This window comes from Vipera berus (genome assembly GCF_964194415.1).
Source record: "Vipera berus genome assembly, chromosome: 17".
Taxonomy (NCBI): domain Eukaryota; kingdom Metazoa; phylum Chordata; class Lepidosauria; order Squamata; family Viperidae; genus Vipera; species Vipera berus.
In genome coordinates this window covers 268616-292113 of record NC_138220.1, presented here as the reverse complement: position 1 = coordinate 292113, position 23498 = coordinate 268616, and the positions used below count along the sequence as shown (strand labels likewise).

Here is a 23498-nt window from a genome sequence, read left to right as displayed (position 1 = left end):
CCTCCCTCTTTTTGCTCCTGAGCCTGACAGAGCTCCCTGCTGGGTTTGGCCAATCTTGTGAGCCACTGGCAGCATGTTTGACCAAAGGCTGCAGGACAGGAAAGTTTATTTTAATTTATTATTATTATTTATTTTAATTTATTTATTATGTATGTATGTATGTATGTATGTAAGTAAGTTGCAGCCAAGCCAGCCCAGTAGGCAGCTCTTGGGAAATTGACAGGTGCCTGTCACCTGCATTTCAAAGCTGCAGGCCCAAACAAACAGAAACGCAGCCCGTTTGCCAAGAGCCCCTGGCGTTCGCTGGGGGTCGCAGGCGGCAGCCCGGGGATCGATTTGGAGGCGCGGAGGGGAGGGGCCCAGGGCTGCCCGTGCGACCTTGAAGCGGCCACTTTTGGAAGTACCAACGGTGCTCCAGCCGGGCTGAGCGGGCGATGGGAAAGGAGGGGGCCGATCGCCTTCCCGGCAGCCAGAACTCCGGCGCGCCTTCCCGACTACCGGGGCCAACGGTAGCGCCGGCTGGGGATCGCAGGGGGGTGCCGGGGCTTCCCCGCGCGGCTCCCCGGCCACGTGCGCCTGGTCCTGGGTCAGCCGGGGAAAGGGACTTCCTGGCCGCGCTTCTCCCAGGGGGCGGAGCGCCCGGGCGCAGGGCCAATCAGGAGCCCCGCGAGGAGGCAAGCCCGCATGAAGAGCCACGCCCTTCTTGCGGAGGAGGAACACGTTGAGGATTCCAACCAATCGCGGGACGTAGGTACTGACGGACGGACGGCCTGAGCCAACGAGGCGCCGGCGATCGCCTCAAGCCGCCGCCGCGGCCCGATGAGACCGCGCTGCGCCCAACAGGCAGCGCGAACGCCGGGCGGGGGGCGGTGCTTGAGGGGTGGCTAGCGAGTGCGCGCCGCCATTGTAGCCAGTTCGATCGGTATCGGGAGCGGAGAGCGGAGCCCAGCGAGCCCGGAGCAAGGGAGCAGCCCCCCCCGCCCACGGCCGGCCCCCGAGTCACCATCAACACCGCGCGGGAGGCGGCGCTGCTGCTGCGAAAGCCAGTCACCACCACCGTCCACCGACAGTCAGCGACGCCATGAGCAGCGAGGCCGAGACCCAGGCGCCCCCCTCCGCCGCCACTCTGGCGGCCCCGGCGGCCGCCCCGCCCGCGGCGGCCCCGTTGGCGACGCCCACGGGCCCCTCCCCGGCCGTCGCGGATGCCAAGCCCAGCAACGGCGGCAACAGCAGCGGCGGCGGCGGCAACGGAACCAACGGCGGCCTGGGCATGGCGGCGCCCCCCGCCGGCGGGGACAAGAAGGTCATCGGTGAGGGAAAGGGAGGGGAGGAAAAAAAGAGGGGCGTGCGCGTGCGCGTAAAGGGAGGGTGGGCGGGCCCTCGAGCGGCGCGGACAGTCTTTCCCTCTGCCTCCTCCCTTGCGCACGTCCCGCTGTCCCGCCCGCTGATTGGCCGCGCTCGCCCTCCCTCGCTTCCCTGATTGGAAGGGAAAATTGGCCGAGCTATTTCCCCCTCTCTTCTCTCCCCCTCCCTCCCTCCCGCTTCAGGCGCGCGCCGCGACCGTTTTGAGGCGCTTCTCTTGGGCGCGCCTGCGCCTTAGGTGGTGGGAGGGGGCGAGAGAAAAAAGCGTGTGGGAGGGGGCGGGGCCGAGGCGGCGAAAATGTCCTCCGCGCGCGCAAGCCCTTTTTGGGTGCGCGCCTCGTGCGCGTGCGCGCAGCTCAGGCGGTCAACTCGGGGCGCGGGTCCTCAGCCGGAAGAGCCGGACGGGGGGGGGGCGACCGTAGAAGTCTTTCCCGGCCCCGTTGTTGGATCCCCACGGCCGGAGGCGCCGCTCCCCACCTCCTTTGTCTGCTTACTGACATGCGCGCTGTGGGTTGCCTGGCGAGAGGGGCGTTGGAGGGCCGCTGCCAGAGGGAAGCGTCAGCTGGCGGTTGTGCGGAGCAGATGGCCGCCAAGCAGGGGAGAGGGAGATGGGCAGACAGCCCCCCCCCTCTTGGCTTGGTTTCCCCTGCCCCCCAAGCAGGGGGCCCAGTCCTTGCCAGGAATCCTCCCGGCCCAGGCTGGAGCAAAGGTGCCGGTTGCCCCCCTGTAGGGTAAGAAGGCAGTATAAGCCCAGATCCTGAACATGCGACACTTACAATATGGGGAGTCTTTGACTTACAACTGTTCCTTTGAACTTACGGCGGCGCTGTAAAGAGTGACTTAGAACTGTTGTTCCCGCGATCGTTCTGGCATCCCCCCACCGTCCTGGGATCAGAATGAAAACATACCTTTGGATCTATGATAGGGAAAGTCCTTCCAATCAAGAAGGATGCAGTCTCGAGCTTGGCTGGTTCTTACCTGTCTTGCACCTTTTCTCTTTTGCAGCAACGAAGGTTTTGGGGACAGTGAAATGGTTCAACGTAAGGAACGGCTATGGCTTCATCAACAGGTGACCAGGGCTGGGGGCTGTGCGTGTCTGTGTTTGTTTTAATTGCTTGGCAGTGAGTCACAGTTATTACTTTCAGTTTATGCCTATCTTTTATTGAGTTGGGCACGCCATCGCCAGTGTGATCCCCCACCAGATGTGCTGGATTGTTAGTTCCCACCCTCCCTATCATGGATGGGATCCCCTGGATGGAAGCTGGGCTGGTCTAGAAGCTCATAAGAAGTCTGCTTCCCCATTCTTAGGGTTAGAAAGGGTGAGTCTTTCTGGCCTGGAAGAGATCAGATGAGGCTTGCAACAGTTGTCACCCATAAAGCTGGCTCCGGGTTCCTGATTGAACTTTCTGTTGAAATCCCTATTGTGCCCTCTGCATTCAAGTTCTGTATCAAGTTAATCATACATTCTTTGGATTCTGAGTCATACTTCACCAGCACTCTACAAATAATGCCCAATAAATGTTTTGAAATGTAAGATTTTAACAATCAAGTTCTGGGTGTTCCCCTTATTCTTATAGTCCTCTTAAAACCGTGTGCCCTTCTCTGTGCAAATCATTGTCCCTGGGCAGGAGGTTTAACTTATGTGTGCCATCTGTGGCAGTTCCCACGTGGAGGTGCACGATCTGGCAAAAGGTTTCTCTGGAAAGGCTGATGTTTCCTACCTGATTGCAGTTGTTGACCTCACTCTTATGCCAAGTGGTACGATCAGTCCAGGAATACTTTGGGTCCTTTCAGGCTTTTATTCCATCCTGTGTATACATCAGGACAGGAAGGCCTGGAAGAATGTCCACCTGGGTGGCGATGGGTCGGACACGACTTTGCAACTAACAACAGCAACACACATACCTGCCTTAGTTCAGACACACATCCATTGGTTTACCTGTACGGCCTTTGCGTTCCTGTGAGTTGCTTTGCATCAAGAATTTGTGAAAATGCCTCTGCAAAAGAGAGCTGTCACATAGTCAAAATTACACTTGGCCTACCTTTCCAGCTTTAGCTGTTGGTTAATTGCAGTCGGGATTGTAGGAGTTTGCAAAGAAGAAATACGAAACGTCAAGTTAGTCGTCTCCTGTATTTTTAGCTCAAGATTTAAGCGAAGGGCGTAGACTGGGGAAGATCTCGCTTTCCTTGGCAGGGCCCAGCGTTGGATTGGCCTCCGTCCAAATGGGGTACCACTCCTTGCCAGGGAATGCTGGTTCTTTTGTGTCAGATGTTTTCTGAAATGGATACTCCTTGTTTTGCAGGAATGACACCAAGGAAGATGTGTTTGTCCACCAGGTGAGATGCTTTGTTTGCTAGCTTTTGAGGAAAAACAGTAGTATTTCTGCCTTGCTGGAACAAAGAGAAGTGTATGGGGGGGGGGGAGAATGGGCTGGCTGAGAACAAAAGGAACTTTTTTAATGCGAGATTTTAGCTAATGGATGATGGCCAAACTATAATTTTGAGAGCTTACACAGGTCCATAGAAGTGCAGATTTCTTTCTAGCTACTTATTTCTTAAACTTAGTTCGTTTTTTGGTATTATTTGCCTTAGGCTCTGCTAAGTGAACTTTGTTTGGTGCAGCCACCTGTAGGCTTGTTGGTCCTGGTCCTGGCTTTGCCACCTTCATGCTTCCCTGTGTTTTTGTCACTGAGAACAGACTTTCTGTCTTAGGGCCTGGTTTGTCTTGAATTAGATTCTCTGGCAAGGAGACCTCCAAGGTCTCTGTTATTCTGTGTCTTCTGTTATTTTTGTGCATCCCACAATCGCCTGGGAGGAACCCTGTCATATATTTCTCCACATTGATCTCCACCCTTTTTTCTTCTCAAACACAGATTTTCACCAGACTATTTCTGATGTGTTTCCTTGTTATCACTTAACAACTTCCTCCTTCCCTCCTCAGACTGCTATCAAGAAGAATAACCCCAGGAAATACCTTCGCAGTGTAGGAGATGGAGAAACTGTGGAGTTTGACGTGGTTGAAGGCGAAAAGGTGGGTGAGGAGCCCCCCCAGCTGCCTTTCTGCGGGGGGGGGGGGTGTGTGGCAGCCCCCTTTGCCCCAAGGGAGCAGGGCTGACGCTTACCCTCCACTTTCCTTTTCAGGGAGCAGAGGCAGCCAATGTTACAGGTCCGGGCGGCGTTCCTGTGCAAGGCAGCAAATACGCAGCAGACCGTAACCAGTACAGACGATACCCTCGGCGCAGAGGCCCTCCGCGCAACTACCCGCAAAATTACCAAAACAGTGAGAGTGGGGAAAAGAACGAGGGGTCAGAGAACTTGCCGGAAGGGCAGTCCCAACAGCGCCGCCCCTACCGCAGGAGGCGGTACCCCCCTTACTACATGCGTCGGCCCTACGGCCGTCGTCCACAGTACTCCAATGCCCCTGTGCAAGGAGACCTAGTGGAGGTAACTCTTACTGATTATCAAGATTGCTTGCTCTTTTGTTTGTCTGTTTTTTTGGCTGGGGGGGGAGGGAGGTTGGGTTGCGGAAGGAAAATTGTTCTCGGGGGGTGGGGAAGTGGGGTTGCATGTCCTGCAGGGGCTGTGGGGAAGAGGCCTCCCAGCTGGCTGGGAACAAAAGGAGCTTTTGAAAAGCCCTGTTTTTGTCTTAAATGGGAGGCCTCAGTTAACGCACGACGGCCAGAGAGCCTGCATGTGTGCACAGCAGGGCAGAAGCTGGGCTTCGCGGGCCAGCTTCAGCACCTTCCTCCCTCTCACAGGGTGTCGACAACCAGGGTGCAGGGGAGCAAGGCAGGCCTGTCAGGCAGAACCTGTATCGGGGTTACAGACCGCGCTATCGCAGGTGAGTCCCTGCAGGCCATGCTGCAGGCCCTGCGGTGTCCGGAGCGTGCCCGGCCGTAAAAGTCGGGGTGAAATGTCTCAAGCCTGCCTGGGTTTTTCAGGGGCCCTCCTCGCCAACGGCAGCCCAGGGAGGAAGGCAACGAAGAAGACAAAGAGAACCAAGCAGATGAGGTCCAGGGCCAGCAGCCACCTCAGCGTCGGTACCGGCGCAACTTCAACTACCGGCGCAGACGCCCAGAGAACCCTAAACCACAAGATGGCAAAGAGACCAAGGCAGCCGAACCATCAGCTGAGAACACGTCCGCTCCCGAGGCCGAGCAGGGCGGGGCTGAGTAAACGCCGGCTTACCATCTCTACCATCATCCGGGTGAGTGGCCAAGAGAGGAGAGCACTGCAGTCTGGGCAGCCTGAAAGGGGCGGGGGTGGGACCTTTCCCCCTTGGCTGAGTCACCCATAATGTTAAACCAGGATTCCTCAATCCCTGGTGCTCTTGGGCGGCTGCAGGTAACAGAGTCCCAACATTTGCAGGTGACGCCGTTTGGGGAGGGGTCTTCCAGTCGCAGCGCTTGGGTCAGGGTAGCACTTGCTTAGAGCAACTTGTGTTATGGGTCTGCAGCTGTTATTTTCCTTGTGAGTCCTGTCGATTTCCTGCTGCGCCAGACAGAGAAGTGTCTCTCTGTGTAGTTTGCAAGGAAGAGTCTGGGGGCTTCAAGCCCCTCACCCTGAAGAGAAAAATGGAAGGAACAAAACGGGAGTGCCCTTGTTTTGTCTGCCTGCTTGGCATGATATTTAATTTTGCCAACTCTGGCGGGTTTGATGGCTTTGAATGGGCAAGGAATGGTGGGAAACTTAAGCCGAGATCCCCTGCTGATTTTTCCAGGGTGGTGGACAAGATCCTATTACTTGTGGCTTTCTTTCTATTTCCAGTTTAGTCATCAAAGAAGAGAGAATCTGAAATAAGCAGAATCTGAAATTCCAGCAATAAGAAATGAACGGAAGAATTGGAACTGAAGACCTTAAGTGCTTGCTTTTTGCTGTTGACCAGATAAGTCGAACTCTCTGCATTAACTTTGCAGCACGGGATTTTTATTATTTTTATCTATAAAGCAGTCTCCTCCTTTTGGGAGCGACAAACATGTTTTTTAAAAGGCCTGTTTTTTCTCAATACACCTTTAAAGGTTTTTAAATTGTTTCATATATCTGGTCAAGTTGGGATTTTTAAGAACCTCATTTTTAATTTGTATGAATACACCTGATTTTTTCACGTCAAAATGCAAGCATCTCTTAAATAAAGGTCTTAAGAATTGCTCGGTGTGGTCTGGCTGTGATTCCAATTCCATGCTGGCCAGCAGCGGTCCCTTTGGCCCAGTCTGGTGTAGTGCTGAAGTCAAACTTTTTTGACTGTGAAAGAGCTGATCTTAATCTGAGAAATTTCTGGTTTGTTACAGAGGGGTTATTTGCCCAGAGCAGGCTTGCCTGAGTTTGCAGATTATACTTGGGAGTTTTTAGTCAGGAACTTCAGAACAGACTAGGAAGCTGAGTTGAATGGAAACGGGAAATGAGGAAGTGGTGTTGCTAGAAAAATAATATATAGCAACCAGGCAGGCAAAGGTTAGACGGTTCATCTTTCCTTTTCCTGCAAGAAAACAACATTGGTTCCGTCATAACCTAATTCTGGCCTCCTTTTCTCCTAAGCGGCTGATGGGAGAGTCTGGCTTAATTCATTCACTGTGACTAGGAACCCAGAGCTAAGGCTGTGAAACTCAAGAAAATAAGAGCTTTTCTGCTTATAGCAGACTTGGGAGCATCTGAAATGCATATGGTGGGGTTTTTTTTGTTTAATAAGCTGAAATAGCTGGGACGCTTCAATGTTTTACTTACGGGGGGGGGGGGAACCTGCAAAAAAAACAAACATGATCATCAGTGGGGACCAGACAGCCTTGGGTGAGGCCAATTTTTTGAGCATGGGAGTCCCAGGCAGGCGACAGATGGGATGTTGTGTTGTGTTTTTTATTGACCGACAAGTTGATGATCTTCAAGATGGAGTTTTATTGGACTTCCCCAGGATTTCTACATGAAAGCATTGAGTCAATAGCACAAAATCCCCCACGTGATCATCTTTGACTGGCAGACGTCTGCTTCAGTATGGTCATCTCCGGAAAAAATGGGGACAGAAACTTCAGCAGTCCCGATGGCTTCAAAATTTTGAAAAGCGGCGTCTTGCCTTGGAGAGCTTCCTTGTCTCAACCTGGTCTACCCAGCTGGTTTCAGTTAAGAAAAGGAGCATGACTCAGGCCCGCAAGAAGCAGGCAGAGCCGTGCATGTGTTACGGCCATATTTGGTGGCGACCATCCACCCCCCTGGCCAGAGGGCCCTGCTGCATTGCCGGGGGATCAGGTTGACAGGCTTGGGATGGTGCCCTGGACCACAGGATGACGCCTGGGCTGCAGGTCACGGGAGGACAGGTGGAGGCAGCCAGACTGACTTCACCAACTCAAGTATGAGCTGGTTTGTTTGCCATCTGAAAAGGTTCTCCAGAGCCCTTCTCAGAAAAGTGCTTGAAGTGAAGTGTATTTCTAGGTCAGCAGGAAGAGAGAAAAACTAAATCTGGATCCTATTCACTGGAGAACCCATCCTGCCAGGGGACCAAAAGGCAGATGAATTTCATGGTCCAGGCTCTTGCTTAAGTGATCAATCTGGACATATTGTTTGCTAAAAAAATTAATTGCATTATCAAGTTTGATAGTAATAAACGCAATCCTCTGGTCCGTCTCTTGGGAAAGGTTGGATTAGGTAAGTTGTGTATCCGTTCTGAGAAAAAATTATCTTTAAACCAAACGTGGTAAGAGCTGACGGGATTGGGTAAAAGTGGCAAAAAGGGGCTTGAGTCAACAAACGATGGATCCCTGCAGAGGTGAGCAGGACTGCTCTGAACTGGCTGCCCAGTTACTGGTTAACCCCACTGCCCTTCTATTGGGGTAGCGATGGCCAGAAGCCAACTCCACAGGAGCCGCTCTGGAAATGGGCAAAAGGAAGGGGGGGAAACACGGGCTGTGCGAGACACGAGCCAGGCAGTTATTTCCGAGTTCCCCCTTTGACACTGGCAGAGGTTCATCAGCAGCCCTTCGAAACTGCAACGAGAACCAACTGGGGTTTACCGATTGGCAGGAACCTGCTCTGGAGACCCCCAGGCTGAGAAGATGCATCATCCTGATGGCTGCAGCGGCTTTAATTCAGCTGCTGTGAAGCTGCCCTCCTCTATTCCCCTCTGGAAAGGACCATGAGACTAATTAAAAAACAAGGCCATAAATAACGAGCAAGATCAGGGAGATGCATCCATGGAACGTGCCTTCCGTTCACTTTGGAAAAACAGAAAACAAAATCTGAATGGCGAATTCTGGGAATTTGAAGTCCAGACCTTTTTAAAGTGGCCAAACTTGAGAAACAACACCCATTGTGGGACCTGTTTGGCTTTTGCAGAAGTGGCAGCCTGACCACTGATTGGGAAAAAAATCACGGTTAACCGTTATTATTATGCAAAACGAAGTCTTGTACATCTGGAAATGATTTACATACAGTAAAGGGGAAAAAGGGTTGAAAAGGCTCTTTTTCTGCAATGGGCGGAGAAAAATGAGAAGAAAGCCAGAGCATCCACTAAGTGCAATTCGAGTCCTCCACCACGTGGGCTTCCACTTCTTTTACGGCCTGATCTCGCCACTCTGGCACATCCCCTCTATAGGCTCTCAGTTCCGTCGCCAGGCAGCGCAGGCGCAGTGGCGAGGGGAGTCGCGGCGGCGATGTCGCGCAAGCAGGCGGTGCGGGCGCGACCCGGGAAGGCGGAGGTGGAGAGGAAGCGGGACGAGCGGGCGGCCCGGAGAGCGCTGGCCCGCGAGAGGCGCAACCGGGCTCAGGGCGAGGGTGAACCCGGCGGCGGCGGCCTCAACGACCAGCTGCGAGCGCTCGGACTGCGCCTGCGCGAAGTGCCGGGCGACGGGTAAGCAAGCCACGCCCCTCGCCTCGACGGCTACGTGGCGCGACTTTGACGTCATTGCTGGCGACCTGCCTGATCGGGTTGGGTTGGCGGGCGCTTCACCACAACAATCCTGTGAGGTGCGTTGGTCTCACTTCTGCTCTGCTCACTGAGGACCAGAGCCTTTGATTTTTACTGTATTTATATTTTATTTTAATTTGTAATTTATGTGCCGCCCATCTCCCAGTCTCAAGTCGTTGATCCGATTAAGTTCTTATTGATTTTTTTCCCCATACGTGCAGTAATAACTTTTCAACCAACGTGCTGTCTGAGTTTACGTTCGCTAATACATGCCTATTCCTGAGAACGCATAAGGACCCTCATAACAGAATGAAGCGAGGCAAAACAACGGCCAGTCCCCGAGCCAGGCTCTTCAAAGCCTGCTCCGTCCTTGGCCTCCTCAACCCCCCTTTTTTCTCCCCCCCCCCCAGGAACTGCCTCTTCAGGGCCCTTGGGGACCAGCTGGAGGGCCACTCGCGGAACCACCTCAAGCACCGGCAGGAGACCGTGGCCTACATGATCCAGCAGCGGGCAGACTTTGAGCCCTTTGTGGAGGACGACGTCCCATTTGAGAAGCACCGTGGGTGTCCCCTGCGGCTCCCCAACACAGCTCTGAAGCTCCCCTTGACCGGACCGGCCTTCCCCGGCTAGAATTTGGATCCTTTAATACCGACGGTGGCTTTTCCACTGTCCCCCAGGAGCCAGCTTGGTTTTCTTTCCAGGGGCCTCTGAGGAATTGGGGTGCCTTAGTGGGTCTCCCTTCCTTCCTGATGGAGGAGCGTCTGGGTTGTTCCCAGGCCCATTTTCCCCCCTCCCAAATGCAGCCTCCTTTTCCTGCACACACTCCTCCTTGAATTTTGCTTTCGTTTTTGTTTTTTCCAGTTGCCAATTTAGCCCAGCCGGGCACATTTGCCGGCAACGATGCCATTGTGGCCTTTGCGAGGAACAACAAAGTCAGCATCGTCATTCACCAGCAAAACGCCCCCCTCTGGCAGGTGGGTCTCCCAAGAAAAGCAGCCGTCCCACCGGCAGAGGCTCCCTGACGCCATCGCTTTGACCTCCTGGCAGACCATTTGGTTGCCCCCCCCAAACTCAGGAAAGGCTTGGAGTCCTCAAGGAGGTTTTCTAGAACCTTCGCCAGGAGCTTTTGAGCTGTAATGTTTAATAGGAGCAAAAGAGGGAAATATTAAATGACCTCCAAGGTCCTTTCCAACAACATCATTATTATTATTAATGTTTGGCAAGCATTGTCGGCACTGGAAGTTAAACTCTATTATAAACTCATTGGTTTTAAGCTGGTCGTGACCACCTCTGCCTCCTAGCTCTGCTTGTTTGTCCCTTCCTTCCTCCCTCTTTTCCTTCCTTTGTGTCTCCCTTTCTCCATCCATCCATCCTTCTCCCCTCCCCTCCCTTCTTTTCCTCCATCTCTTTCCCCTTCCTCCTTTCCCTCCCTCCCCATTTGAAATTTGTTTTAACAACCTCCCCCCCGCCCATGCAACGTTCTGGCCCCCACTTCAAGCTTCCCTCTCCCTGTCGCAGATCCACGGGACCGACCAGAGCAGCGCCCGAGAGCTTCACATTGCGTATCGCTACGGCGAGCACTACGACAGCGTCCGAAAGATCAATGATAACTCGGCGGCTCCCGCTTGGCTGCAGACGCAGGTTGGCTGGCTGCTTGGGGCAAAAGGAGGGGGGAGGGATTACAGCCCTCCAGACCTGCCTGCTCAAGGTTGTTCAACTCTGTGAGCTGAGGGGAGCCCGTCTCCTTCTGCACAAGCACAAAACCATTCTCACAAGCTCGCACCCCTTTGGCTTGCCCAGATGCTGTGCCCAAATGAAGCCAGAACCAAGGAGGCCCCCCAGGCTAAGGGGGAGGGGGAGCAGCCGAGAGAAGAGACTCCGGATGAAATGGATGACGCCCTTCAGAAAGTCCGCAATGCCACCGGGTGCTCGGTGAGGACGCTTCTTTCTCTTGTGACTTACGACTATCACTCGAAGTTTGTTTATGTGTTTATACAGGTGGCCTTCAACTTGCAACCACAACTGAGCCCAAAATTTATATTACTAAGGGATACATTTGGGAAATTGTGTTTAACATGACAGCCCAGACAGTTGCGATTTATTCAAGGCGTCCCTTTTTATTTCCCTTCTCAGGATGTCGATTTAATTGCTCAGGTCCTGGAGGCAGAAGACTACAGCATTGAGTCCACCATCTTTGCCGTTTTTCAGATGAAAGAATTGGGAAAACTCTGTAAGTCCCTCCCTCCCTCCCTCCCTGGATAAGAATGATAAATGCAGTATTAGAAAAATATAATGTTGTAGAAAAAGCAGTAAAGTACCCACAATAATTGAGAGTGTATATTTGTAAATTCAGAAGGAGAAACTGAGAGATTTTAAACATTTGAGCCCAGGGAAACTTTTGTTGAGGCCAAGTAATTTTCTGTTACAAAAACTTATTTTTACAGCGAGCAAGCATCAGTTTGCTTGCTTGAAAAGCTGGTGTGTATTTGTGGGTCTGCGTGCATGTGTGTTTGCAAATGGGTGCACTCCTCAGTCGTAAGGAAGTCTTTGTGGTATCTTGCCAACAATTCATCTTGAATCTTCTTAATTCAGACGAAGGGATTTCTTTTTACCTTTTAGCCAACTGTTCCTCCCCAACTCAAGAAGAGAAAAACCAAAATGGGCATAAATTCACCCACCAGGACCAAAACGTCAACGTTTTAAAAGCAGAAATATCCCCAACTTGATGCTAAAGGCACCATTAGCCTTTGGAAATCCTGTTCAGAAACAGTTTAGTGTCCGTATTCACGGCTTGATTCTCGACACAGCTGCGGGCATCTGTTCCCCGGTTTTTTCCCCCCCACGCAAAGGACGGCCGCTTTCCTGAGCTCGTCCTTGAGCCGGTACCCATGAGGCCAGGCTGGCAGCGGAGTCCCCTGGCTGAGCACGGCCCTTCTCTTTGTAGACGCCGAGGAAAACCAGGCCACGAGGCCAAACCCGCAGCCCAGGCCGGCCCCGTGGGACGAGAGGGGAAGCCAAGGCTGGGCTTTGGGCCGCCAGGAAGTCGGAAACAATAATAATAAACCCCACGGGAATCTGGTGGAAAAGAACCGCCCAGGTCAAAAGGTACCTGAAAGCAGAGAACGCAGCTTCCCCCGCCCAGCCCTGCCGGGGCCCTGGGGATTTCTCACCCCACCTGCCACCCGCTTTTTTCCTTCCCCTTCTCATTTCTCCCTCTGCGGCCCTCCTGCCGAGGTCTGATCCTTTTGCTCTGAACTTTGGCATTTTCTCCCCTTGGGTGGAGGAGTCGCAGGCGTGGAAGGGACCTCGGAGGTCTTCTAGTCCAACCCCCACCACCATTTACCAAATTCCCTCCTGCCCTCCTCATCCGAATCTTCGGGCCTTGGTAGCCTCTTTGCCATCTGCCGGAATCTGAAGGGCTGCCGGCTCCTTCGTCCTTGGGCGCTTTTGTCCACTTTGCCTCATGCTCTTCCTGTCACCCTCTGGTGATCCACCCTGACCGGGCCTCTTTGTGTCTTTTGGGCACAGCGACTCAGGCCGCAAAGAGCAAGCGTGTCACCTCTCTGAACACACACACACACACGGTCAGAGAGACACCGTCACCCACGTGCAGTGACTCAACTGCTTCCTGCCTTCCTGCTTCTCCCGACCTCTCCGGGCACCTGATTTTTCCCCCTCCCCATCTCTGAGAAGAGGCTGTTGGGAGTCTTCTCCCCCCTCCCCCCCAAAGTTGGCTCTGGAAGGCCCCGGGCAGAGGCCTTCTTCTGCCCACCCCTCTTCTCCTCTAGCAGGGGCAGAAGAAGGAGCTTCAGCGGTTGGAGAAGAAGAGGCGGCAGGAGGAGCGGCACCGGCAGAAAGTCCTGGCCGGCAAGGGGGGCCCCTCGCACAATAACGGCACGGCCGGGGAGCCCCAGGTCACCCTGGTGAAGACTTTGGCGGCCCTCAGTATCTGACTCGGCCACGCTGGACGGCCTTCGCCTCTTTGAGAGAAGGGGGACCGCCCCCACCCCCCATCTACACAAACACACGCCCCCTTAGCTGTGTCTTTCGATGGGGGCAGGATGAACGGTGGGTGGTTTGCCCGTTTGGGGACCCGGCCCCTACTCAAATCCCCCTCCTCACGTTCCTGGCAGGTTCTTTTCGTCCATCGGCGTAGAAAGAATTGTTGGCCGGAGGTTTCCTGGACTGCCGTGGGCTTCAGTGAAAGGCTGGGGTGGTCCTGCCCGGAGGTGTAAAGGGGCTGGCAGGGTTGGGAGGGGCAGGAAAGGGGTTCCTTCCCATCCGACTCGTTTCTTTCAGCCGGTGAGTGGTGTCTGTGTGTGTGGCTTCACAAGAGGGGGGCTCCTCCCTTGGAAGGGCAATGCAGGGGCTTCAGAAAGCAGAAGTGGGGGCAGAAGCCACCACTTGGGGGAGCTTTTTCCAGAAATATCCCCTCTCCCTCCCCTCCTGCCCTGCCCCCCAGGATCCCAATCTTCGGTTTTAGGTTCAGCTTGTAAATTTATCCGTGTTGATGAAACAGCCGTTTGCTGTTCTCCCTTAAAGGGCCTGTTTTCCTCCAAAGGCGGCTACTGCGTTGCTTTGTCTCCAGCTCCTTCCAAAATGTGCGTCAGTGGGATGCGTTAATATGTGGGTCTCCTCCCCGGGAATTGGGGGGGGGAGTGTTGCTCTGCTGTGGAAACACCTCAGTCCTCTGACAAGTTTGGGAAAGGAAGAAAACGGTGCTCTTGGGACGCAGGTTATTGGCGCCCCTCCGACCCCTCTCGTGGCCGTAGGACTAGCCCAGCTATCATCTGCTTTGAGGGATGCTTCGCTGAGAAAACTCGATAGTTGCATTAAAACCACCCCTTGAATCATAAATGCCCCTCTTGAAGTACCCGTGGCCGAGTCCGTCGTAACATTTTTTTATTGCACACAAAAACAAAACACAAAACCACAATCCGGAGATGTGCGAGAGGAGGCCGTGCAGGGACAGGGTGGTTCTGGGAGGGCCAGCCTCAGCCCCCCTTCGTAGGGGCCCAGCGGGAGCAGACCCCCTGGCAGGGTGGGGTGGGTCCTTCGCACAGGCGGTTGCGGTAGCCGATGTATTGGCGTTGAAACTTGGAGTGGCGGAAACAGAGGGCTGCGGCTTTGTCACACTCGCAGGTTTGCTGCCGGCATTCGGTTTCCCCACCTAGATAGGAGAGGGGTGTGTGTGTGTGTCTTTCTTCACCTGGTTTTGACTGTGGCCCTCCAAAACTGGGAGCCCCTCCCTCCCAAGTGGGACCTTCCCCAAATTTGGACAGGCGGTTCTTAAACAGCATTCCTGGGAGAAACACTTGATCGAAAAGAAATCAGCAGCAATAATGGTCCTCGCTTAATGACCGGTTGCTTAGAGACGGTTAGAAGTTACAGTGGACTACCCCACCCCACCCCAAAAAAGGACTTTTGACCCAGATTCAAACTGCCTGCCCTCTCCCTGGCCACATTTTAAGACAGCTTATACCCCCTCTGTGATGCAAAGGATAAGGCCAGCTGATCTTCCCGGCCCCCTCTGGTCACGTGGACCTCAAACCCCAGCATCCCCAGCCAGCCTGGAATTTGCAGGGGATTCTGGGAGCTCTTCACTGTTACCCAAGTTTGCTCCGACATGGTTTGTGTTCCCACGTACCGCAAGTGACGGTGTCTTTCCTGAGGGAGTAGAAATATTTCTCCATTTTGGGTTTGCAGTGGCGCCGCGACAGGGCCTGATAGCAGCAGTCATGAACTCGGCAGCACCTGGAAGCAAAGAACAGAGCCACAATTGTGCGGACAAGGTAACAACGTCACTGTATCCGTCTCGGCATCCGGGGCCGTTGGGCACCTGCCTGGGACAATATTTTGAAAGCAAACTCTTAAAACGTGAGTGGAGTTGGGTGGCTTTGTGGTTTTCACAGGGAATAACTTGTTTAAGGTCACTTCGGGACCTGGGGCCGCCCCGCCCGTCTCTGGTTCTTGAATTTTATCCACTGTAACTTTGAACGGTCACTAAGTGAGCAGTTGTAAACTGAGGACTACGTGCCACCCGGCTGGTGCCCACCTGATGCGAAAGAAAGCAGAGGTGGGCGGAGGTTCCCTCTGAGAAATGAGGGGGGCTCTGGAGACGCTCCTTAGATCCACAGGTGCCCCTTTAGCTTAGGAGAAGCTGGGGCCCCTCCCAGGTCACCCGAGGGCCCCCCCTTACCAATCGGTGGCGTCCACCGGCTGCCGGGAGCCGCCCAGCCCACAGTAGCAACCGTAGCCGTTGTAAATCAGGGCGTGTCTTCCGGTCAAGTGTTCGATGATGTGGCCAAACTGGATCAAGTTGGCACTGGCAAAGACCAGAACTGGAAGGCAGACCGAGAGGGTAGCCATCACCCCACTCCCAAGTGGCCCTCACTGGCAATTCCGGCCCGGGTCACCCCTGCCCCGTCCCCCAGGCGGTCCTCTCCTGCTCCCCAGTCCAAACAGGATTTGGCCTTCGCTGAGCGTGCAATTCTGACCCACGCAGGGCTGGATAAGAGTCCCACAGGGCTGGAAGGAAGGGACCTCGGAGGTCTTCTAGTCCAACCCCGCTGCTCACGCTGGAGGCGGAACAAACTTGTGCAGCTCTTGGATCAAATGAGGCTGGGCTGCATCGGGGCTCCCGGGGGCTCTCTGAGGTGGGCTGTGTTGTGGCAGGTGTTTCGTCACCAAGCGAGGTAGCATTACCGATGACGTTACCTGGCTGGCTCATGACACGTCTGCAAGGAAGCCACCAAGCCCGGAGAGGACCCAGGACCCCACAGTTTTCCTCCTCCTCCTCCTCCTCCCTCTCGGCAAACTCCACTCCCTCCTAGCACTGATGACGTTACCTGGCTGGGTCATGAAACGTCTGCAAGGAAACCACCAAGCTCAGAGAGCACCCAGGACTCCCCAATTCATCCCTTTATTGATCTGTAAAACTCCAAACACACTTCTTCCTCTTGCCGATTCTTCTTAATCTGGGGTGCTGGAATAATATTCCCTGAACAAATGCAGTTAACAACCCCTAGATCAGGAAAATGTTCCCCTTCTTTGCCTCTGCTGGGTTCTGCCTCGTCCTTTCCTTCGTCCACCCCTTCCCCCTCTGCCATCTTTAAGGCGAGGACCTACCACAGAGGAGAAGGACGGGGCTACTGCCTCCGAAAGGACAGGCCATCCTGAAGACGGTGCAGAGTCTTCCTCCCTTCCTGGATGGAACAGTAAACCGGACACGAAACACTACAGTCCTTGGGTTGGGAGGAACCCTGGAGGTCTCCTAGTCCAGCCCCCTCCAGCTGATTAACTCCACTTCCCAGAGTCCCAGACGAAGCCCAACCAGTGGAGGCTTACAGGGCAATGGGCTTATAGTCCACATCAGCTTGTGGTGGCCCTGCCTTCAGCGCTGAACAAAATGCCGTCAGCCTCACTTGTCAACCCTAGAGTTGTTGTTTTTTCCGTGACAGCTAGAAAAGTTCAAACTTTGTCAGGGCAGGTCCAGATCTGTCAACCTGGGATCAAAAGAAGGGGAAAAGACACAACTCATCCAGGGAGGCCTGCAGGCATCATCGAGGTGTTTTCAGAGGGTGTGTACAAAACCAGGATGGTCAGCCAGGCCCACCTTCTCTCCAGTCCTTCCACAGATTACACACAGTCTCCAAGTCAGCAACCCAGAGGGGGTGATGCCAGGAGAAGCAACACCCTTTTGTCACTCGATTTGTGCTGGACCTGGAGTGGTGGATCCAGTTTGTGGTGAACTTTCCAGTGGAAGTTCAGCCGCTTTCCTGGATCCTGAAGTTCAACCTAGTCATAAGCGTCGTTCGGAAATTACACAGCCCAGCAAACCCCAGTTCGAAAGGACCACAAAGCCCATCTAGATCACTCTCTGCAAGAAGCCAGAAAACCAACCAGGCACACCCACAGCTTTTAATAGTACGGCCCGAGACCGTCTAAAAGAACGATTGTAAGTCGAGGATTCCCTGTACTTAATCCTGCTGATTGTGACTTGGAATGTGAGTTTTTTAATCCAAATTTGAATTAATCCAAATTTAATCCAGTTTAGTTCTTGCGGATGTGGAATAGAACTTCCTGACCATCTTGTTTGTCTGTTCCTTTTTCTACCTCAACGCCGCCATCTTGTTTTCCCTGAGTCTTCTCTTTTTCTTCACCTTACAAATCTCTTATTTCTCCAATCGGTCCTCAACGGTCCTTTCCTGGAGTCTCTGTTACCTTCTTCTGAATCTGTGTTAATCCGCCCACGTTCTGCTGGAAATGGGGTGCCCAGAATCACACGGGGCTTCCTTTGTGCTCTGCCCGCCTCAGTGGACAAGGAAACATGTCCGTTCTTCTCGGCAGCCAGCACAGCTTTCTAGGCGCTCTCCTTGAGCAGGGAGAGCCCTTCAAAACCTCGGCACGTTTGAGGACTTGCATAGTGTCAGATATCCGCCCCACGGGACAGCGTTCAAAGGAGGCCTTGAAGGAAGAGTCAAGAAGATAAGGAGATGTTTGCTCAGTCCTTGTCCTCAAGGGACCTTTTGATGGCCTCTCAGCCCCTGGCAAAATTCCAAGCTGGGGGAACTGGTCCGTGGCGCCAGTCTGACCTCGGGCAGAGCTGCAGGTCAGGTCAGCTGACCCGGCCTCTCCCAAAGGCCATGAAAACTTTGGCAACTGGACATGAATTTGCCTCTTGCTTGACCTCAGGGCTGTGATGGCATCTTCCTTTCGCTGTCTTCGTCTTTCTGGACACTTGGGGGGGCTAGTCATTAAGGCACTTAGGGTGCCCCTTAAAGTCTAGCACATAGTCCTTTACTATGTGAGTTTTGCCCCATTTTGCGACTTTTTTGTGGCAGTTGTTAAGCAAATCACTGCAGTTGATAAGTTAGTAACCTGGTTGTGAGGTGAATCTCGCTTGCCTATTGCCTTCCCTTCTTGGAAGGTCTTAAAAGGGGATCATGTGACACCCCCCCGGGGCACTGTGACCGTCATAACTGACTCATAAGTCAGTTGCCAAGTGTCTGAATTTTGATCAGGTGATGCAGCGGTCGTGTGAAGTCTTTTCACTGTAACTTGAAGCATTCACTAAGTGAAATGTAAGCCGAGGCCTAGCTGCTGTTTGGTCTCCCCAAAAGGCAACCTCGGACGTCCACCGTCCGGTTCAACTCCCACCCAGCCAGAAATGGTGTCCACACCCCAGGAAGCTGTTTTGAGCAGCCAACAAAAAGCAAACACAATACACTTTCTCCGTCTCTCTCTCTCTCCCCCCCCCCCCCGGCCTGTGTGATGCCAGCGGTGCCACAGCAATTGCTTGTTTGTGTGTTTATTTTGCACACCCTCTATTAAGCTTGGAACCAGCCTGGAATAAAAACACAAGGAAAAAATGGTGGAAGAAGATTTAAAAGCCACAATATAAACAAAGGAGCTGCTCTGCAGGTTCTGAAGTTTGGCTTGATAAAAAACATACAGGAAACCAGAAGTTGCCTTTAAGCTTTACGTATTAATTCAGCTGAAGAAAGACAGCCAAAGGAAGCAGCCAAACAGAATAATAATAATAAACCTTTATTGTCAAAGTACAACATGTGTACATTGAGATTAGCTGAGCCTCCCCCCGTGCTCTCTCCCCCCAACACACAGTGACAACAAACCCCCCATCCTACTACACCATGTGAACCAACTACACCACACACCGGCCTCCCAAGTCAATTCTGCATAAGTTCACGGAGATTATATCCCATTTAAAAGCCTAACAGCCCACGGATAAAAGCTATTTTTCAGCCTTTTGGTACGGCTGGCTATACTCTTATATCTCCTACCGGATGTTAGGAGAGTAAAGAGATACCGTCCAGGGTGTGAGTCATCCCTGAGAATCTTCCTCACTCTTCCAAGGCAGCGAGCCCTGGCGATGTCATCCAGTGGTGTCAGGGGACAGCCCACAATGTCTTGTGCTGTGCTCACTACCCTCTGTAATAGTTTCCTGTCCACGGCTGTCAGACCAGCATACCAAACCACAATACCATACGAGAGGATGCTCTCTATAGTAGACCGGTAAAAGAGGGTCACTACCCTGTTCTTCCGCAAGACCCTAAGAAAGTGAAGCCTCTGTTGGGCCTTTCTGGCCACCTGGGTTGTGTTAACTTTCCAGGTCAGATCTTCGCAGAGGTAGACTCCCAGAAATTTAAAGGAGGAAGCTCTCTCCACACAGTCCTCCCCGATGTAAAGTAGGGCAGGTTCCTCCTTTTTTCTCCCGAAGTCTAGTACCATCTCTTTCGTCTTGCCGATGATCAGGTGCAAATTGTTGGATAGATTTTGTACCTCCGCCCTATATGCTGTCTCATCCCCACCTGTAATAAGACCCACCTGTAATAAGACCTGTAATAACAATCCCAAGAGCCTGAGACTTCTGCTGGGTAATGTCAGTGATAAAGTGGGGCCATCGTCAGAGCCAAAGCCTTGGTATGGGAAAGAGAAAAGGGGGAATAATTCCCTTCAGGAGGGCCTCGACCACCTCACATGCCTCGTTACTTCCACAGGGAAAGCCTCATTCTCTCCAGAGAAAGCACCCACAAACACTTGCAAGTAGCTAAAACTCCACATCCATGGCAACTCAGTAAAATCAACCTCCCCAAAACTGGCAGGATCCTGGCCAGCCCCAAGCCTCCCCGAGGGGAACCTAAATCATTTCCACAGGATCATTTCATCGAGAAATCACACATTGCTCGATTGTTGTGAGGGTCTTGTTATAGATCCTAGGACAAATATAGTCCTTTATAAGAAACTCAGCCATGAATGCTGGCAATTTTTGTAAGAGGGCCCATAATTCACATTTTGGGAGAAGTCGTTTCCTGTCCTTCTCCAGCCTACATCCACGATGAAACAGCACCCAGTCTATAAGCTCTGTGCCCATCCTTTCAAATATATGTTGCAGGCAACAAAGGCAAATGTGAGGGTACAAGCGCATCCACATACCAAGGGGACAGAGGACCTGAAGCGGCAGACTTTGTAGTGCGTTCGGCCAAGGTGTTTCCCCTTCCATGTTTAGTATCAACCCTAACATGGGCCCTCACATGTGTGTCAGGAGGCTATAAACCAGTCCTCCCCCCTTTGCAGGCTTACAAGTCCTGGATGGAATGAGGTGTTTTCACTGTGGTAGGAGCCCCACAGGTTAATTGTTCAGCAGCCTCCAAAAGCAGAACGGCAGCTACTGCAGCCCAAAGGAGCCTTGGTGGAGCAGTGGGCTAATGCCTCCCTAAGTAACACCAGCTGCCTGCAATTAGTGCAAGTTCGCATCCCACCAGGCTCAAGGTTGACTCAGCCTTCCATCCTTCCGAGGTAGGTAAAATGAGGACCCAGATTGTTGGGGGCAATAAGCTGACTTTGTAATAATGCCGCTTGGGGCCCCCCGAAAGCCCTAATAAGCAGGCATATACATAGAATGAAGGCTATTGCTAAGCACATTGGTTTGTGCTTAAATTGTAAGCCGCCCTGAGTCTTCGGAGAAGGGCGGGATATAAATGGAATTAAAATAAATAAATAAATAAAAAAGGCATGCTGGCCATCTTTGAGCAATAAGATCAAGCTGTTCGGAGAAACAAGCCCCTGGGTGAGACCAAGTACCAAGGCTCTGAGTAAGGACTCCAGCAGCCACCCCAGCCACATATAAGGCGAACCGTTTCCTTGGTAGCCTGATACAAGGCTTAGCCATTTGAGCAAAGATGGTGGCTTGTAATTTAGCAAGCAAAGCACAAACTGAAAGGGGCATAGGGCAGACTGGAAGATAAAGAAATTGATGAGTAAGGCGAAGACCACCCATGAAGCGTTCCAAAGGGTTGAGTGTTGCAGCTGACACAGAATGGCCACTCGCCCCAAAGACCTGGAAGGTTTCCGAGGGGCTCATTTAATGCTGAACGCGATGCCCTTGTCTCAGTCAAAAAGGCTGTTGTTTTCCTCTGGTTCTGGAATTTGACCAGGGGTGAAGAGGAAGAATTATCCATAAGGGCAGGGAGCCAAAGGCCCCCAGCCCCTCACCCACCCACCCTTATTTCTGGAGCAGCAGCCGATAGGAAGGTTAGGAAGGGAGCATAAAAGACAATCCCTACTCCAGGGGCCAAATGTCACGCCTATACAAGAAGAAAATGCTGGAAGAAGTTTTAAAAACCGCAATATAAAGAAAGGAGCTGCTGTGCAGGTTCTAAGGTTTTCTTGGTGAAACAAATACACGTATCCAGAAGTTGCCTTTAAGCTTTACGTGTTTATTCAGCTGTACAAAGACGGGCTCCTCTAAAGAGAGAAGCCGCGAATGACAAGAAATCCTTGTATTTCTTCTTTCTGATTACATCAGTGGGGCCATCGTCAGAGCCAAAGCCTTGGTATGGGAAAGAGAATAGGCGGAACAGTTCCCTTCAGGAGGGCCTCGACCACCTCACATGCCTCGTTACTTCCACAGGGAAAGCCTCATTCTCTCCAGAGAAAGCACCCAAAAATACTTGCAAGTAGCTAAAACTCCGCATCGATGGCAACTCAGTAAAATCAACCTCCCCAAAACTGGCAGGATCCTGGCCAGCCCCAAGCCTCCCCGAGGGGAACTTAAATCATTTCCACAGGATCATTTCATCGAGAAATCACACATTGCTCGATCGTTGTGAGGGTCTTGTTATAGATCCTAGGACAAATGTAGTCCTTTATAAGAAACTCAGCCACGAATGCTGGCATGCAGTTTTTATAAGAGGGCCCATAATTCACATTTTGGGAGAAGGCGTTTCCCATCCTTCTCCAGCCTACGTCCACAATAAACAGCACCCAATCTGTAAGGTCTATGTCCATCCTGTCAAATATATGTTGCAGCCAGCACAGACAAATGTGAGGGTACAAGCGCACCCACATACCAAGGGGACGGGACCTGAAGCGGCAGACTTTGTAGTGCGTTCGGCCAAGGTGTTTCCCCTTCCATGTTTAGTATCAACCCTAACATGGGCCCTCACATGTGTGACAGGAGGCTATAAACCAATACCGCCCCCCTTTGCAGGCTTACAAGTCCTGGATGGAATGAGGTGTTTCCACTGTGGTAGGAGCCCCACAAGTTAATTGTTCAGCAGCCTCCAAAAGCAGAATAAATAATAATAATAATAATAATAATAATAATAATAATAATAATAATAATAATAATAAAGTTGGAAGGGACCTTGGAGGTCATCTAGTCCAACCCCCTGCTCAGGCAGGAAACCTTATACCATTTCAGGCAAATGGCTGTCCAGTCTCTTCTTAAAAACCTCCAGTGTTGGAGCATTCACCACCTCTGGAGGCAGGTTGTTCCACTGGTTAATTGTCCTCACTGTCAGGAAGTTTCTCCTTAGTTCTAGGTTGCTTCTCTCCTTGACTAGTTTCCATCCATTGCTTCTTGTCCTGCTTTCAGGTGCTTTGGAGAATAGCTTGACTCCCTCTTCTTTGTGGTAGCCCCTGAGATATTGGAACACTGCTATCATGTCACCCCTCACCCTTCTCTTCATTAAACTACACATACCCAATTCCAGTAACCGTTCCCTATATGTTTTAGCCTCCAGCCCCCTAATCATCTTTGTTGCTCTTCTCTGTACCCTTTCTAGAGTCTCGACATCTTTTTTACATCGTGGTGACCAAAACTGGATGCAGTATTCCAGGTGTGGCCTTACCAAAGCATTGTAAAGTGGTATTAGTACTTCACTTGATCTTGATTCTATCCCTCTGTTAATGCAGCCTAGCACTGTGTTGGCTTTTTTGGCAGCTGCAGCACACTGCTGGCTCATATTGAAGTGATTGTCTACTAAGACTCCGAGATCCCTCTCACAGTTACTACTATTGAGCAAGGTACCACCTATACTATACCTATGCATTTGATTTTTCCTGCCTAAATGTAGAACCTTACTTTTTTCACCATTGAATTTCATTTTGTTAGATAGTGCCCAGTGTTCGAGTCTGTCCAGATCCTTCTGTATCTTAAGCCTATCTTCTGGAGTATTGGCTATTCCTGCCAGCTTGGTGTCGTCTGCAAATTTGATGAGTTCCCCATCTATCCCCTCATCCAAATCATTAATGAAGATATTGAAGAGCACTGGGCCCAGAACAGAGCCCTGGGGCACCCCACTACACACTTCCTTCCATGTAGATGCGGTTCCATTGAGGACCACACGCTGAGTACGGCCTGTCAGCCAGCTACGAATCCATCTAGTGGTAATGCTATCTAACCCACATTTTTCTATCTTATCAAGTAGTAGGTTGTGAT

At 52.2% G+C, this 23498-nt stretch overlaps 3 protein-coding genes across 23 annotated transcripts in view; 2 read left to right on the top strand and 1 right to left on the bottom strand.

The window, feature by feature from the left end:
- The first annotated feature begins 902 nt into the window (after positions 1 to 902).
- Positions 903 to 6508, top strand: YBX1 (Y-box binding protein 1). Of its 2 annotated transcripts, none has more exons than XM_081341567.1 (8): positions 903 to 1310; positions 2368 to 2431; positions 3666 to 3699; positions 4304 to 4393; positions 4504 to 4806; positions 5121 to 5203; positions 5286 to 5569; positions 6130 to 6508. In XM_081341567.1, the coding sequence occupies exons 1-7, from the start codon at positions 1082 to 1084 to the stop codon at positions 5536 to 5538; spliced, it is 1056 nt and encodes a 351-aa protein (XP_081197693.1). In that variant the 5' UTR covers positions 903 to 1081; the 3' UTR covers positions 5539 to 5569; positions 6130 to 6508. The 2 variants fall into 2 exon arrangements, with proteins under 2 accessions (XP_081197693.1, XP_081197694.1); XM_081341568.1 differs by having other exon boundaries at positions 904 to 1310; positions 5304 to 5569.
- A 2059-nt stretch (positions 6509 to 8567) lies between these two features.
- The window catches only part of OTUD3 (OTU deubiquitinase 3), a 55750-nt gene continuing 40819 nt past the window's right edge, over positions 8568 to 23498 (top strand). For 5 of the 17 annotated variants that reach the window (XR_014028185.1, XR_014028186.1, XR_014028187.1 and 2 more), the window contains exons 1-7: positions 8584 to 9196; positions 9664 to 9812; positions 10115 to 10227; positions 10772 to 10894; positions 11054 to 11185; positions 11387 to 11483; positions 14960 to 15045. Coding sequence is in view for 10 of the 17 variants with exons in the window: in XM_081341157.1 (XP_081197283.1) it covers positions 9000 to 9196; positions 9664 to 9812; positions 10115 to 10227; positions 10772 to 10894; positions 11054 to 11185; positions 11387 to 11483; positions 14960 to 15045 (897 nt within the window). In the remaining 7 variants the exon portion in view is untranslated. Of the gene's footprint in view, positions 9197 to 9663; positions 9813 to 10114; positions 10228 to 10771; positions 10895 to 11053; positions 11186 to 11386; positions 11484 to 11872; positions 12178 to 12197; positions 12359 to 13041; positions 13833 to 14959; positions 15135 to 16879; positions 17006 to 23000; positions 23043 to 23171; positions 23232 to 23498 lie in introns of those variants that run through there. The other 12 variants (XR_014028189.1, XR_014028190.1, XR_014028191.1 and 9 more) reach the window with 11 other exon arrangements.
- Positions 14138 to 17622, bottom strand: LOC308675678 (group IIE secretory phospholipase A2-like). Of its 4 annotated transcripts, XM_081341168.1 has the most exons (6): positions 17416 to 17622; positions 16601 to 16758; positions 16382 to 16458; positions 15453 to 15594; positions 14901 to 15007; positions 14140 to 14423 (listed from the first exon to the last, which is right to left on the bottom strand). In XM_081341168.1, the coding sequence occupies exons 3-6, from the start codon at positions 16425 to 16427 to the stop codon at positions 14248 to 14250; spliced, it is 471 nt and encodes a 156-aa protein (XP_081197294.1). In that variant the 5' UTR covers positions 16428 to 16458; positions 16601 to 16758; positions 17416 to 17622; the 3' UTR covers positions 14140 to 14247. The 4 variants fall into 4 exon arrangements, with proteins under 4 accessions (XP_081197295.1, XP_081197294.1, XP_081197292.1 ...); XM_081341166.1 differs by having other exon boundaries at positions 14144 to 14423; positions 16382 to 16758; XM_081341167.1 differs by having other exon boundaries at positions 14144 to 14423; positions 16382 to 16758; positions 17369 to 17606.

Bases quoted from the DNA above. Each gene is read 5' to 3' on its own strand.
- YBX1 (XM_081341567.1), top strand. From the start codon at position 1,082: ATGAGCAGCGAGGCCGAGACCCAGGCGCCCCCCTCCGCCGCCACTCTG. The intron at 2,432-3,665 runs GTGACCAGGGCT...CTTGTTTTGCAG, and splicing joins GGCTATGGCTTCATCAACAG to GAATGACACCAAGGAAGATG. The intron at 4,807-5,120 runs GTAACTCTTACT...TCCCTCTCACAG, and splicing joins TGCAAGGAGACCTAGTGGAG to GGTGTCGACAACCAGGGTGC.
- LOC308675678 (XM_081341168.1), bottom strand. From the start codon at position 16,427: ATGGCCTGTCCTTTCGGAGGCAGTAGCCCCGTCCTTCTCCTCTGTG. The intron at 15,595-16,381 runs GTAGGTCCTCGC...TCTGCCTTCCAG, and splicing joins CCCCGTCCTTCTCCTCTGTG to TTCTGGTCTTTGCCAGTGCC. The intron at 14,424-14,900 runs GTACGTGGGAAC...TCTCCTATCTAG, and splicing joins GAAAGACACCGTCACTTGCG to GTGGGGAAACCGAATGCCGG.